The sequence below is a fragment of the Cyphellophora attinorum genome (assembly GCF_001299255.1).
Source record: "Cyphellophora attinorum strain CBS 131958 chromosome Unknown Contig40, whole genome shotgun sequence".
Classification (NCBI taxonomy): Eukaryota; Fungi; Ascomycota; class Eurotiomycetes; order Chaetothyriales; family Cyphellophoraceae; genus Cyphellophora; species Cyphellophora attinorum.
In genome coordinates, this window is record NW_017253268.1 from 90,894 (window position 1) to 103,457 (window position 12,564).

The 12,564-nt window shown below is 53.2% G+C and overlaps 7 protein-coding genes across 7 annotated transcripts; 2 read left to right on the forward strand and 5 right to left on the reverse strand.

The window, feature by feature from the left end:
• Positions 1–555: 555 nt before the first annotated feature.
• On the reverse strand, positions 556–1,815 carry AB675_11690 (Beta-1,2-xylosyltransferase 1; the record flags this gene model as incomplete). The annotated part of the gene is made up of 1 exon (XM_018140559.1): positions 556–1,815. One exon carries the CDS (start codon positions 1,813–1,815, stop codon positions 556–558), a length of 1,260 nt encoding a protein of 419 aa, XP_017995373.1.
• Positions 1,816–3,626: 1,811 nt separating this feature from the next.
• AB675_11691 (Mitochondrial import inner membrane translocase subunit tim22) lies at positions 3,627–4,207 on the reverse strand (the record flags this gene model as incomplete). Its single annotated transcript, XM_018140560.1, has 3 exons — positions 3,627–3,895; positions 3,961–4,057; positions 4,130–4,207. The coding sequence occupies 3 exons, from the start codon at positions 4,205–4,207 to the stop codon at positions 3,627–3,629; spliced, it is 444 nt and encodes a 147-aa protein (XP_017995351.1).
• A 695-nt stretch (positions 4,208–4,902) lies between these two features.
• On the reverse strand, positions 4,903–5,820 carry AB675_11692 (uncharacterized protein; the record flags this gene model as incomplete). Its single annotated transcript, XM_018140561.1, has 1 exon — positions 4,903–5,820. The coding sequence occupies one exon, from the start codon at positions 5,818–5,820 to the stop codon at positions 4,903–4,905; it is 918 nt and encodes a 305-aa protein (XP_017995401.1).
• A 653-nt stretch (positions 5,821–6,473) lies between these two features.
• On the reverse strand, positions 6,474–8,048 carry AB675_11693 (uncharacterized protein; the record flags this gene model as incomplete). Its single annotated transcript, XM_018140562.1, has 1 exon — positions 6,474–8,048. The coding sequence occupies one exon, from the start codon at positions 8,046–8,048 to the stop codon at positions 6,474–6,476; it is 1,575 nt and encodes a 524-aa protein (XP_017995414.1).
• A 268-nt stretch (positions 8,049–8,316) lies between these two features.
• AB675_11694 (Ribosomal RNA-processing protein 15) lies at positions 8,317–9,144 on the forward strand (the record flags this gene model as incomplete). The annotated part of the gene is made up of 1 exon (XM_018140563.1): positions 8,317–9,144. The coding sequence occupies one exon, from the start codon at positions 8,317–8,319 to the stop codon at positions 9,142–9,144; it is 828 nt and encodes a 275-aa protein (XP_017995361.1).
• Positions 9,145–9,201: 57 nt separating this feature from the next.
• AB675_11695 (uncharacterized protein) lies at positions 9,202–9,907 on the reverse strand (the record flags this gene model as incomplete). Its single annotated transcript, XM_018140564.1, has 3 exons — positions 9,202–9,222; positions 9,274–9,402; positions 9,452–9,907. The coding sequence occupies 3 exons, from the start codon at positions 9,905–9,907 to the stop codon at positions 9,202–9,204; spliced, it is 606 nt and encodes a 201-aa protein (XP_017995369.1).
• Positions 9,908–10,077: 170 nt separating this feature from the next.
• On the forward strand, positions 10,078–11,568 carry AB675_11696 (Mitochondrial fusion and transport protein ugo1; the record flags this gene model as incomplete). Its single annotated transcript, XM_018140565.1, has 1 exon — positions 10,078–11,568. One exon carries the CDS (start codon positions 10,078–10,080, stop codon positions 11,566–11,568), a length of 1,491 nt encoding a protein of 496 aa, XP_017995407.1.
• Between the last annotated feature and the right edge of the window lie 996 nt (positions 11,569–12,564).

Consider the following 12,564-nt stretch of genomic DNA (forward strand, 5'->3'; position numbering starts at 1 on the left):
CTCGGCACTTACATAAACCACGAGCGTTAGTTGATTGCTATCCCATACCATGTTAATGCCCACGTGAGCCGGTGGAACATCCGGTGGAAGCTGAACCCATCTCGTATGTCCACATATGGTATGGCACGCTCACAAAGCGAGATGAGCAACGTGTGATCCAGCGGAATTGAGTATAGTGAACTGAGGGGAAGCGAATGGTACCTTGCTTGATGTTGGCGCGAAAGCGAAAATGGCAGGTATGGTGCGGCTTGGCGTACATATAGTATACTGAGTAAGTATGGGGGAGGGTGGGTTTGCGGGGTCAAGCAACCTCGAGTTTCTTGGAATCGCCTTGGTACGGCAATCTTCCGATCAAATTGCCCCGGGATTTGGGCCATTTCGGTTGACGTCGCTCGTACATGAGTGTAGTAAGTGTTCGAAGTTGTTGTCCCAGGAATGGCTGAGTGTCATTCTTTGTAGCCAATCTGATGTCGGTTGTCGTCAACTAGTCGTCCATATCTGCAAACCACGGTCAGGGATTCTGCTGGCGACTTAGGGTAGCAGAGCGTTGACAACTTACTCCAGTAGCAACCTGAACATATACACTTGCATGTCAATCTGTCTGACGGTCTTCTGCGCCCACTCGCGTCCTTGCTCCGCCATTGTCCTGGCTATTTGCTTCCCATTTTCCTCCTCTTCAAAGTATCGCAATACTTCCGCGTATTCATCAGTCGAGGCGCTGAGTGGAACGTAGTGCTTCCATGGAAAGATTCGTGGGCTATGCCACTCTCGGTAGTACGCGACTTTCATGGGCAAGCTCCAGCTTTTCAAAAGCGCATAGAATCGTCCGCTCAGCGCGTTGCCGTCCATATCCAGGAGATATCGATTCCTCCATGACTCTTCCTGCGGGACGTGAGGATGGTCGCCGAAGTGCTGGCGCATAGCGGCGCAGGAGGCTGGTGAGCATTGTTTGATCTCCGTAAAATGTGTGTCGTAGCGGTGCGACACGTCAAATCCGGGGATGGTCTTGACGTCCCAGGCAGACTTGTCGCTACTTCTGGTGAGTATACGTACTCTGCCAGGCGACATGAGCTTCGAGAGGATTGATTGGCGGAGGAGGGTGCGCCACGTGCCGCCCTGGCTGTAGCCTCCACTTGTTGCACCGCGCCAGTACAGACATGGTCGTTTGTCGGTCCAGTTCACTGCGGATGTTTCGTCGTATTGTGTTCTGTCTGCGTAGTAGTAGGGTGAGGGGTAGAGGATGTCGTGGAAGATTGAGAGCTTTGATGGCGAGAATACTGGTATCAGATCGTGAGAGACTGAGTAAACGTTGGGATGGTTGAAGAGGCCAATGGGCTGGCGGACGGAGGGGTGGAGGCAGATATCGCTGAACGAAGTGACATTGTTGACGAAGCTGATTCCACCGAAGGTGAAGCCAGTCTCCGCGTCTTCGATGTCAGGGTCAAGGCTTCTGGCAGGAGTATCTGGTGGACAAGACATCCGCGAATGTGTCCACGTCTGTTGATGATCTAGTCGATTGAAGCGGGTTTCGCTGACTTGATCGTATGACTGACCATCGTTGAGGTCGTTAGGCGAGGTGAAGTTATTGCCCAATGCTCTGATGGACCGAACTGCGAGCTCCGCGGACGCCATCATGCGATCGGCATCTTCATGTGGAATGAGAATTCGAGGCTCGTCGTTGACATTGAATGCGAGATCCATTTCTGGGAGCCATTGTGCGAAGGGTGAAATCATAGCCTTGGTAGCCGTAGCCTGGAAGTCATCCTGACCCGAGCCGACGACCTGCACAGTGCCACGACGGGTTGAAACTCCCATGAGAGAGTTGTCGTAGCCCAACGCTTCACGGGCGCGTTGCCGGATTGTCTCTGGCTGAGCGCCCAGAATAAGATTAGTGAGTCGTGAATCGTGTCATATTCATCGATCAGCTCGGTATTGTGGCTGATAGCGAAGTGATACCACTCATCGAAGTGGGGCGGCGGTGGCATGTGATAGCGACGGTGGTATTCTTCGATGGCCTGATGTAGCGTTGAGGACTGAGCCGCCTTGATGGACTGAAACGTCGTCTCTGCATTTCTGACGAGCTGAGAAACTGGATGTCTAAAGCCGGAAGCGGAGAGTCCGGACCGGTTTGCAGTTTGCTCTGACCGGCCGAGTGTAAAGCCTTTTCCTGAGACAGCGGCAGAAATGTTCAGGAGAAAGACACCGAACAAGGCTACGGCTGCCAGAAATGTTTTTCGGGGATTAGACGCTAGTGAAGTACCCCAGCCCAATCTTGACGAAACGTAGAGACTTCCACGTGGCTCTAGTGGCCAATATCTTGCGACTCGTTGATCGTAGAATAGGTCGAGCACGATGCCGATGGCAGAACGTAGATGCGGATAGCCATCTCGCCAAGGTAACATGGATTGGAGAGTCGCCCGGGCGAATGCGAAGGCTGTCTTGAAGGCCAGGCGGAAGTGTTCAAGGATGAATATGATCTAACGGTGTCGGAGGCTTATCGACTGTCAACGCAGAGAGGACGTGTTGTGATGGCTCTTTCTCGATAGAATCCGTGTTCTGCGCTCAGTGAGTGTAGATTGCTGGTGAGTCCATGGGTCGAAATAGGCGTCAAACATTCAGATGAATCTCCTCCTTCTGCTTCCATAGCTAGTCGAGTGCGGACCTGAACGGGCCTGACAGCCGAATATAGAACTGGGAGTAAACGTTCGCGCGCTAGGCCGGGTGAAGGGACGATCTCCTGGTAGTGCAAAGTGGAAACATTTCGCACTTTTGATGGAGTTGGGAAATGCTTATGTAGGTTGGCAGGGAGAAAAGAGCAGCCCTGTAGTGGCTAGCAGACTTGCTTATTTATACATGGCGTGCCTGACTGCCTCGGAGAGTGCTCGAAGATGCTCCGCAAGATGACGGTGAAGCTGTTGGTAGAGAGTGTCAATCCGCGGCAAATCGCGACTCAATTGTTCAATATGATACATGTTGTACACAATGACTTGGACGACCTCTTCAGCGAGATTCCAGAGAGAGGTGGGAGAGATCGCGCTCCGGCGGCTTTGCTGGTATGTGTCGAGTGTGACTCCTCGGACGTGCTGTCCCTGCAGATGCTGGTCTATCTCCTTCGCCGGATTCTGGATGGCCGCTAGGTAGAGTAGACCACGGGAACCTAGTCTTTATAGCTGCAGACTGTCGAATATGTGGACAGATCGCTCACAGCTTGCGACCGAGGACGCGAGAGCTAGACGGGGGTGGTCTATGATCCGATCACGCCGCGCAGATAGCGAAAAGCTGTTCCAGTCGTTGAGAGCCCAAGGCTGGCTGATAGCAGGCAGCTCCATGAAGTCCAGATGAGTGGAGATGAGATTGTAGTAGTTGCGCAGGTCCAGGGCTGTGACGCGCCCTGCATACGATCGACGTCGCAGCGATGCGTTCGATACGCATCATGAGGAGCGATTTGTGTCTGTTGGTTTGGCGAACGTTATGGTAAAACCGGGCATCGGGCTGTCCATGTTGCTGACTTCCGGGCCGCAGTGCTTCACGGTCTGCTTTGCTCATCCGTCAGTGCCACCTGCGGCGCAGCCATCATTGCGCTTTTCGGCCTGCGGCAGCCGGTACTTCGTGCTTTGGTCCAGAGCCTACTCCTCCCCCGGCATCCGCATATACGCCTCAATAGCCGCACTAAACGCCGCAAACCCACCACACCCCAGCGCCGCCGCCTGCGGCCCAGCCTTATACGCCAGTCCTCCCCCTACAACACATCCCGCCAAAATGCCATTCGTCATATCATTCTTCGCCCTCAACCCTTCAATCGCACACTCCGTCCCGCTGAACGCCGCTCCTAGTATCATGAAGTTCTTCGCCGAGCTGTAACTCCGCTTGCCCATATCCTTGAACCCGATTTTGACTTGTTCTTTGAGCGGGAGGGAGGAGATTTGCTGCGCGCCAGTGGAGAGGGCGGTGTCGTAGGACATGGAGCCATGAAGAGGCCGAAGGCGCCGCCGAGGGCGAAGCCCATGCCGCCGGCCATGATGGATTTGACGACGCAGGACTCCATGCCTTGTTGCATCTGTGGAGGGTAGGGTTAGTGGGTGTGTAGTTGGGGCGAGAGGTAAAGCATGACGGAGGGTGTGAGACGTACCATCTTGACCATGTATTGGTCTTGCTCGCTGAGGCCGCCGTTGGCGCCTTGGCTGACGGGCGCCATCATGCCGTTCATGTTGCGCTGACGCAATGGGGTCCTGCCGATGGTGTGGTGGTGAGGATGTTGGAGGAAGTCGATGGTCGGTTGGATGCGCCAATGTCTTTTGGAAGATTAGCCGAGATACATCCGGCACTTAGGTGGCGAGGCTGGAATTTTAGGGAGCGATGCTCGGATTGCAGGTGCCTTCACGACTTCGTGTTGATGTGAATACCTATGTAGCGACAACACTGAAGCGGGTAAAGCGTATCACGTAAGCGCACGAGGGTCATATACAGATATGAGCCTGAGCGCATTCATCCGAAATGTTCTTCATTGATGATCCGACTGACAACGACTGATTTGTCCTGGAAGCATATGTTTATTATGGTGGTACTTTGGACGAGGACCTCGTCAGAATTCAGATTTAGCGCCATGATCATGGAGTGATGTTATTATGATCAAGCGCCGCTATCTGCCATCTGTAAGCCGTAGGAAGCTCCTGTTCATCTGGAAAAGACCATGCCATACGCCCAGCCCAGCCAATCATACCCAGATTGGCCATCAACAGCATCACGCGCTCCACCAGGTAAAGCTGAGCCATAGCCTCTAGCATGAGTTATGCAAGCCATGCCTTCGTCGAATTGAAGCTAGTGAAGCTGACCACGGCGTTGTTGCACTCAGAGCCCATCACGGAGGCCCCCAGCGACATGACGTTCTATACCATCAGTGGCCTAATCGAACTTCGTATCAATGTTTGTGCAGGTGGACCAGGGAGGTCTCTTTGATCCAGCGGTTGCTGTTCCGTCGGCTGGTACCAACAACTTCACGTAGCGCCTGGCAAAAGCATTTCGCCCAGTCCATTTCGAGCTATGCCAATGATCTGACTCAATCGGGCTGAGTATCGCATTCAGGTATACTTCTGCACTCCTGATACCGCTGCGGTCGCCTTTGCTATCCCAGTTCGCCCATATTCGAAAGCTGGATCCAACGATGTCTATCGTTATTGCCAAGCCACCATGTGCCCATCTCACGAGGAAGGACCACCCGTCGGTCAGACTGCAGCCTGGTGCGTTGTGGAGGACATGCAAGCGTTGCATTAACAGCTCGGGAGAGACGAGCTCATGTAACGCGAAGTGTTGCTGGTGTGAGCAGTCGTGAGACATACAGATGCTGAATCGTAGCAGAGAGTCTCTCGAGTTCTCGACCAGGTAGATCTCGTAGACTCCCTCAGACAAATGCCGTCTCTCAGACAAGTGCTGTTCAGTGGTACGACGCTGGATTCCATTGATTGCTCCCAGGAAGTTGGTCCAGTAATTTCTCTCGACGTCGAAGCCAGGGAAGAACTCGACAGAAAAGCTCTCGGGATGGTCTCGGATGAATTGTGCATTTTTGTCGATGTCGTGAAGCTTTTCTCGGTCGGCAAGGGGCAATTTATTCACCAGGGATTTCAACTCTTGTTTCTCGCGCCGATCGTCCATGAACAGTGTCCATAGATCTTGTTGTAAGCTCCATGGAAGTGCGGTCACCATACCGTAGGCGCCTGGAGTGTCGAGCATGGCATCTGCAGCGCGATCGAGGCAGATTTGACGTAAGGATCGGACACCTTTGGGAAGTTCATCGCGCTCGGGCGCAGCTTCGACGATCGGCATCGTCGTAATGCGCAGTGATAGATCAGCATCGCCTTCGGCGTTGACTGTCGTATCCGGTAGGTGCAAGATCGGACTCTTGGGAACGGCTGAGAAATTGATGTGACCGAACACCTGCCATTTGCCTTAGCATTCCCTTACTCCGTGCTCAGTCTCCCCTGACAACTACTTCAAGCCCGCTCACATCTGTCATCCTTTATATATCACAACCACCAAATTCTCCTCCAACAATCGCACCCAAATAACGGTATGCGATATGTGTTGCTTGAGCCACAAAAAAACTCTTACAATACAGCATGTGGAATAACACCCTCACTTTCGCTCGAAGTGCGTGTGCTGTTAGGAGTTTCTGACCTTGGCATGTACCCTCTCGAATGTACCCTCTCGAGTTCATCTCGAGACCTGGTGTTTGAGACCTGGAGTGTTGGTTAGTTTTTGCTTTTTGAAGACCTGCTCATGGACCCAACCCTAAGCGGATTGCCGCGCAAATAAAATCGCGGTTTCGATCGCTCAGAAGAAGACTTGGTAGCCTGGACGACACGAGGGAGACCTTGTCATTGAGTGGTCAGGCGTTAGAGCTCACCTCAATAGCGGTGCTGTCTCCTGGAAGTCGAGGGCGTCGTTTAGCCATCAAAGAAGTCTTTGTTATTTCATTATCATGATCGACCACGCCCTCTCCCACCACCACCGCCACCACCAAACATGCCACCCATCTGCTGCATCATGGTGTTCATGTCCGGCATCCCTCCTCCGCCCATACCCTGCATCATTTGCATCATCTTCTGCATATCCCCTCCACCAGGCATTCCCCCTCTCCCACCACCCATGGACTGCATCCTCTTCTGCATCGCCGCCATCTGCTGCTGCTTATTCCCACCCTGCATCATCGCATTCGCCCGTTGCATGTTCTTCTTGTTCTGCCCCATGTTCTTCGCTATGCCCGCCATAACCTTGTGCTGCGTCAACAGCTCCTCTATCTCCTTCACAGAGGTGCCCGACCCTCGCGCTATCCTTACCATACGGGAGGATTGTGAGATGAGGATCTTCCCGTCCGAGTCGAGCTCTTTAGCGGTCATGCTGTCGAAGATGTAGACCATGCGTTTGAGCTTGTCCTGGCCGTCTTGGTCGGACATGCCGGACATCATGTTGCCAAGGCCGGGGATCATGCCGGCCACTTTTGACAAGGGTCCCATTTTCATGATGTTGGATATCTGTTCTTTCATATCGCGGATGGTGAAGATACCTTCGGCGAGATGTTTTTGGGTTTCTTTCATGGCAGCACTGTCCCGGGTTATGGATTGGACGTGCTCGATCAGGCCGGACATGTCCCCGTAGCCGAGGAGTTTTGAGATGAATGGTTTGGGCGCGAAGCGTTCAAGATCCATTGTGTGTTCGCCAGTACCGAGGAAGATAATCGGTGTACGTGTTGCGGCGACGGCTGAGATGGCGCCACCGCCTGATGCGCCGCCGTCTGTTTTGGTTATGATGATGGCGCCGAAGTTGGCTGTTTGTTTGAAGCCGGCGGATTGAGCTTCTGCTTGTTGACCTATCGTACCGTCCAGGACTAATATGGTCTGGTCTGGCTTGATGGCGGTCTGAACCTGAACCATTTCTGCGAACAAATCTGCTTCTTGCTTGTGCCGGCCGGAGGTATCGACGATGATGATCTCAAACTTGTCCTTCTTGAACCGTGCCACGCCCTCAGCTGCAATCACGGCCGGGTCTGTCTGTGTCAATGAGCCGTAGTAGGGTATCTTCAGCTTTGTAGCATTCTGTTTCAATTGATCATAGGCGCCTGCTCTGAAAGTATCGGCGCAAACTAGACATGTCTTGAAGCCTCTCGTCGAGTAGTGCCGCGCCAGCTTTGTACATGTCGTCGTCTTTCCTGCACCCTGCAGCCCAACAAACATGATAACATTAGACTTGCCCTTCTTGGGCTTATAGGGTTCAGTATGAGGGTCGACCAGGTGTACTAATTGATCGAAGACTGCTTGTTGTATCATCCGTTTCTTCGTGTTTGCGTTCGTTGTGGGTGGTATATCTTTGAAGTTGACTGTGGTCTGTATGTCTTTCCGTAATCTCTTGACTAGCTGTACATTGACGTCGGCTGCTAGTAATGCTGAACATATCTCCTTGATCATCAAATCGAATGCTTTTTCGTCCAGGTTGGGCTCTCTCATCAGCCCACTCACAGCGGCGCTGATGCGCCCGCCAAAGTCTTGGAGAACCATGGCGGCGGCGCGAGATGGTTGGACGTGGGATCGATGAGTTGCGTCCTGCGACTCGTGGTAGTCAGGTAGTGTGCAGGATGAAGGCCAGGTGGGATAGATGTGACTATGATCAATGGACGTGGGGTTATGCTTGGTGGAGGAGATAGCGGAGTTATGGTTTTGGGGAAGATTCTCTGCGGAGAAAAATATTGGAATGCTGCGGTCGAGATGAGCCTCTCACCATTACCCAGCACGACTAGCAGAAGCCACTGAAAGACAGGCAGCAGACATGTCACGGATACCGCCGCCCTCGCACAAGAAGCGTAAGCTGGACGAAGGCGTCCGAGGGAAGACCAACCGCCACAAAACCGCGAAGAGACAGCGCATCGAGGACTACCATTCATCCTCAGATGAATCCGAGGCAGAAACACGATTTGCGCCGGTCAATCTTGCGGATTCAGATGATGAAGCGCCGGTAAACAGAACGCCGATCGGAGAGTCACCAGTGAAGACCAAAGTACCAAAGAGCAAGCCGGCCAAGCCTGTACGGGACGAAGCTGACTCGACCGGTGCGTCTTCAGCCGACGATAGCACAACTGATGGTGAAGGATCAGACGATGACGAGGAGCACACATCAAAGCCGAAGCATAAGCGCAATGACCCAGATGCATTCGCAACATCAATATCAAAGATCCTGTCAACAAAATTACCACAATCAGTCCGGCAAGACCCAGTGCTGTCAAGAAGCAAATCGGCGGCGGAAACAAGCACATCAATAGCCAACGAGCGTCTCGAAAGGAAGGCGAAAGCGAAAATGCGTGCAGAGAAAATAGCAGAGCTCGAACGTGGACGTGTGAAAGATGTGCTCGGCATCGAGTCTGGCCGGACGGGTGAAGTTGCCGAGGAAGAGAAGCGATTGAAGAAGATTGCCCAGCGAGGCGTGGTTGCACTCTTCAATGCTTTCAGAGCTGCCCAGACCAGAGGAGAGCAGACTGCAAAGGATGAGCAGAAGAAGGGCACAGTGGGCATCTCCAATCGCGAGGAGAAGGTGAAGGAGATGAGCAAGCAGGGGTTCTTGGACCTCATTAATGGCCAGAAGAAGAGAACAGCCGGCTGATCGCCTGGGCATTCGATAGGCTCAGTGTTCATATTGTACAGGTCTGAGTGGGATGGTCTATGACTTGGACTGGAAATCCTATAGCATGTCAGCACATGTTTGCCCTGCCTGCCTGAATGTTCAACTGACTCCTGCTTGCATATTGCGTGTCATCGAAGGCAGCTTAACCACGATTCCGTCAATATCCTTCGTCATTTTGATCTGACAGCCGAGCCTCGATGTCTCGGTCAGTCCGAAGGCCAGATCCAGCATATCGTTCTGGCGCATGTTAGTCTCTCGCCCAGTTTCGTAGGAACACAGTCCTCACCTCGTCGTCATCCGCCTCTTCCAGCTTGTCGTACATATCGTCGCCCTCCACGATCACGTGGCACGTCGAGCAAGCACAGGAACCACCGCAAGCGCCTTCCATCTCCAAATCATTTGCTTGAGCGATGTCTAACAGATTCGCGCCTTCCGCAACCTCGAATTCATGTGAATCCCCATCTTTGTCGATGAATGTGACATGCAGTTCCTCTCCTGGCTTAGGCTTGTCAATATGACCATGCGCGCGAGAAGCGCTGGCCGTAAACCTCCGTCTGGACTCTTCTAAGGCTCTTATGCGCTGTCGTATAGACTCCTTGTTGAGCCGGAGCTGGGCTTCATGTCGTCGGCAGAAGGAGATGCTTCGAGCATTCGAGCCGCCGAGGCGAAGAATGGTTGGACTGGGCCGTATAGTAGTCGCAAGTCCTCTCAGAGCTCCTGCGCTCGGAAGTGAGCCGATCATGTTACCCTTGCAAGCTGCAGTGAGAGGAGGAAGTCTTGCAGGAAGTCGAGATCGAGAACATTTTTGCCAAGCCCTAACCACATGCTGCGTCATTCAACCTCATCGACAGACCTGCCTCGACCTGTCTCTGTATCATATTCTACACATGTCTGTGAATGAGACAGCGCAACATGCAAGATCCGCTACATGGACCGAACCCGCTAAGACCATACTATATACCGCCGTCCATCGGTGAGACGGCGTCGCAAAGCATCAACGCGACAGCCGCCGCCAGCAAGTCTACCGCAACCTCAACCTCTCCAAGCTTCTCTTTACCTAGTCTCGATTACTCAGACTACATACCCGATGCATCGCCCTCGGCAATAGGCTCTGTCAGAGGACTGCTCGACCAGGCAGTATGGAAATACACAAGCGTCGTGCTCGCGCAGCCATTCGAAGTGGCCAAGATCATCTTACAATGCAGAATCGCCCAAGAAAGCGACCTCGATGAAGCGCCTAGGTCACAACCTGGGTCAAGAACTGGCAGCATTCATGCTCAGGAGTACCACGAAGAGAGTGACGAGGATGAGCCAAACTTCTTCAGCAGCAGCGGTCAGTTCGGCGCGACAAGAACGCCTTCGCCGCCTAGAGGACGGAGAGGTAGACCAACAGCGTCACGGCAGTCAAGTCAGCGGTCGAACATACCACAGCAGCACTCCGATACGTTGGACCTACACAACTCACATTCACTAGTCGATGCGCTATCTGCCCTGTCATTAAAGTCTGGCTCACTTTCAATATGGCGAGGCACCAACACTACATTCATCTACACAGTCCTCAACTCAACCCTTGAAACCTTCTTCAAGAGCTTCCTCGCCGCCATGTTCGGCATCGCCGAGCAGGACGTACTACTCTCTACGCCCTCCACAGTTCCAGACGCCGCCGTTCTGGCCTCCGTCGTGCCCACAGCAACAATCCTGATCGCCACAGCCGCGGCCGCCCTCTCAGCCATCGTATTAGCGCCCATCGACGCTGCACGTACTCGACTCATCTTGACGCCCTCGAAAGAAGAACCTCGAACCCTTCTGGGCTCCCTGCGAACACTCTCCCCCTCGTACCTAATCCCTCGGCATCTACTACCAATCACCTTCCTAACATCCACCCTCCCCACCCTCCTCTCAACTACAACCCCTTTCTTCCTCCGCTCATACATGGGACTCGACCCAGCGATACACACAACCTCGTGGTCCGTTGCAACATTCGCCTCATCAGTCCTCGACCTCTCCATAAAATTCCCACTGGAGACCGTCCTGCGGAGAGCGCAGATCGCTACATGGACCGGCATGCCTCCAACTCCCACCCGATCATCATCGTCATCATCAGCGAAGCAGAAGGTCGTTAGTACCATTGTCCAGGTACCGCAGAGCTATAGAGGTGTATTGCCGACGATTTGGGGCATAGTGCGTGATGAGGGGTACTCGGAGAGCGCAAAGGACAAGACGGCGGCGTTGATGGGCAAGGCGCCGCGGCGGAAGAGGAAAGGTCAAGGCATCGAGGGGCTGTACAGAGGCTGGAGGGTGGGACTATGGGGACTAGTGGGTATATGGGGCTCGGGCTTCGCAGGTGGTCTGCAGGGGAATGCCGCGCCCGGGGGAAATGGTGCGCAGGCTGGGAAGTTCTAGATCTGAACGGGTGGTTGGACTTCTGTACTCGATCGTGGCTTTGGGTTGAGGATTTGCAGGCAGAGTGGATGGTGATTATACATGTATGGCGTTGGGGTCAAACAGGGGCGAAAGTGAATGGATCTGAACTCTTCTCACACAATGTTGCAAACACCACTTCAGAGTGTTGGTGGCCGGACGAATATATGCATCTTATAGGATTGTTACGTGTACATGTACCTGCTCAGACCCTGTGAGACCGGCCAGCACATCGAATTTTCTGATATACAGTAGCACGGCTGTCAAGTTGAGAGTAATGGAAAAGAATCGAACCTAGGGCCGAATCGCGAGTCTCATCATGGGTGCATGGACATGAGGGCGGAGTTGCATGTCTACTACTAGGTGCACTCATTAGGAGTGCGGTGTATTGTAGGCAGAATTCGAAATACATCATACTTAAGTACCGGTAGGTACGTATGTAGGTAGGTAGGTATGCATCCTCAACTCAAACTCGACACCAAGTCTCCATGCCCTCCTTCAGAAGCAGATACACACTTGCATCCATTTTCCGAATGTCGAAAGAGCAGCACGGAGTACAGTTCAAAGCCTAAGATCATGGCATACTAAGTAGCTGGACGTCAGAAGCGAGTGCGATGCTTGGAGCGAAATGCCTGGGCAAGTCAGATTACAAACGCTCTGAGATGTATAGACGCTATGGTGTAGGTAGACGACGTGGGGGAGTTGTCAGGTCTTTAAGCTACTAGGTAGTATAGGCGTAGTGGGTCGTTCTTGCCGTCCACGTGGTCCAAAAGTGCCAAAGGACCTAAGGATGGAACTTAGGCTTTCCGCTGGCGGACTGGAGGAGATGGTAATCACAGCGGAACTGGGGCGTGACAGATAGAAGTGCAAAAAGGGAAGGGACATGTCCAGAGAGGGAAGAGGGTGGAGCGGGAGGTAATGGTTTGCAGACCGCTCTTCAGCTCGTGGTGCTTATGGGTTGTTAGACTTTCCGCCGAT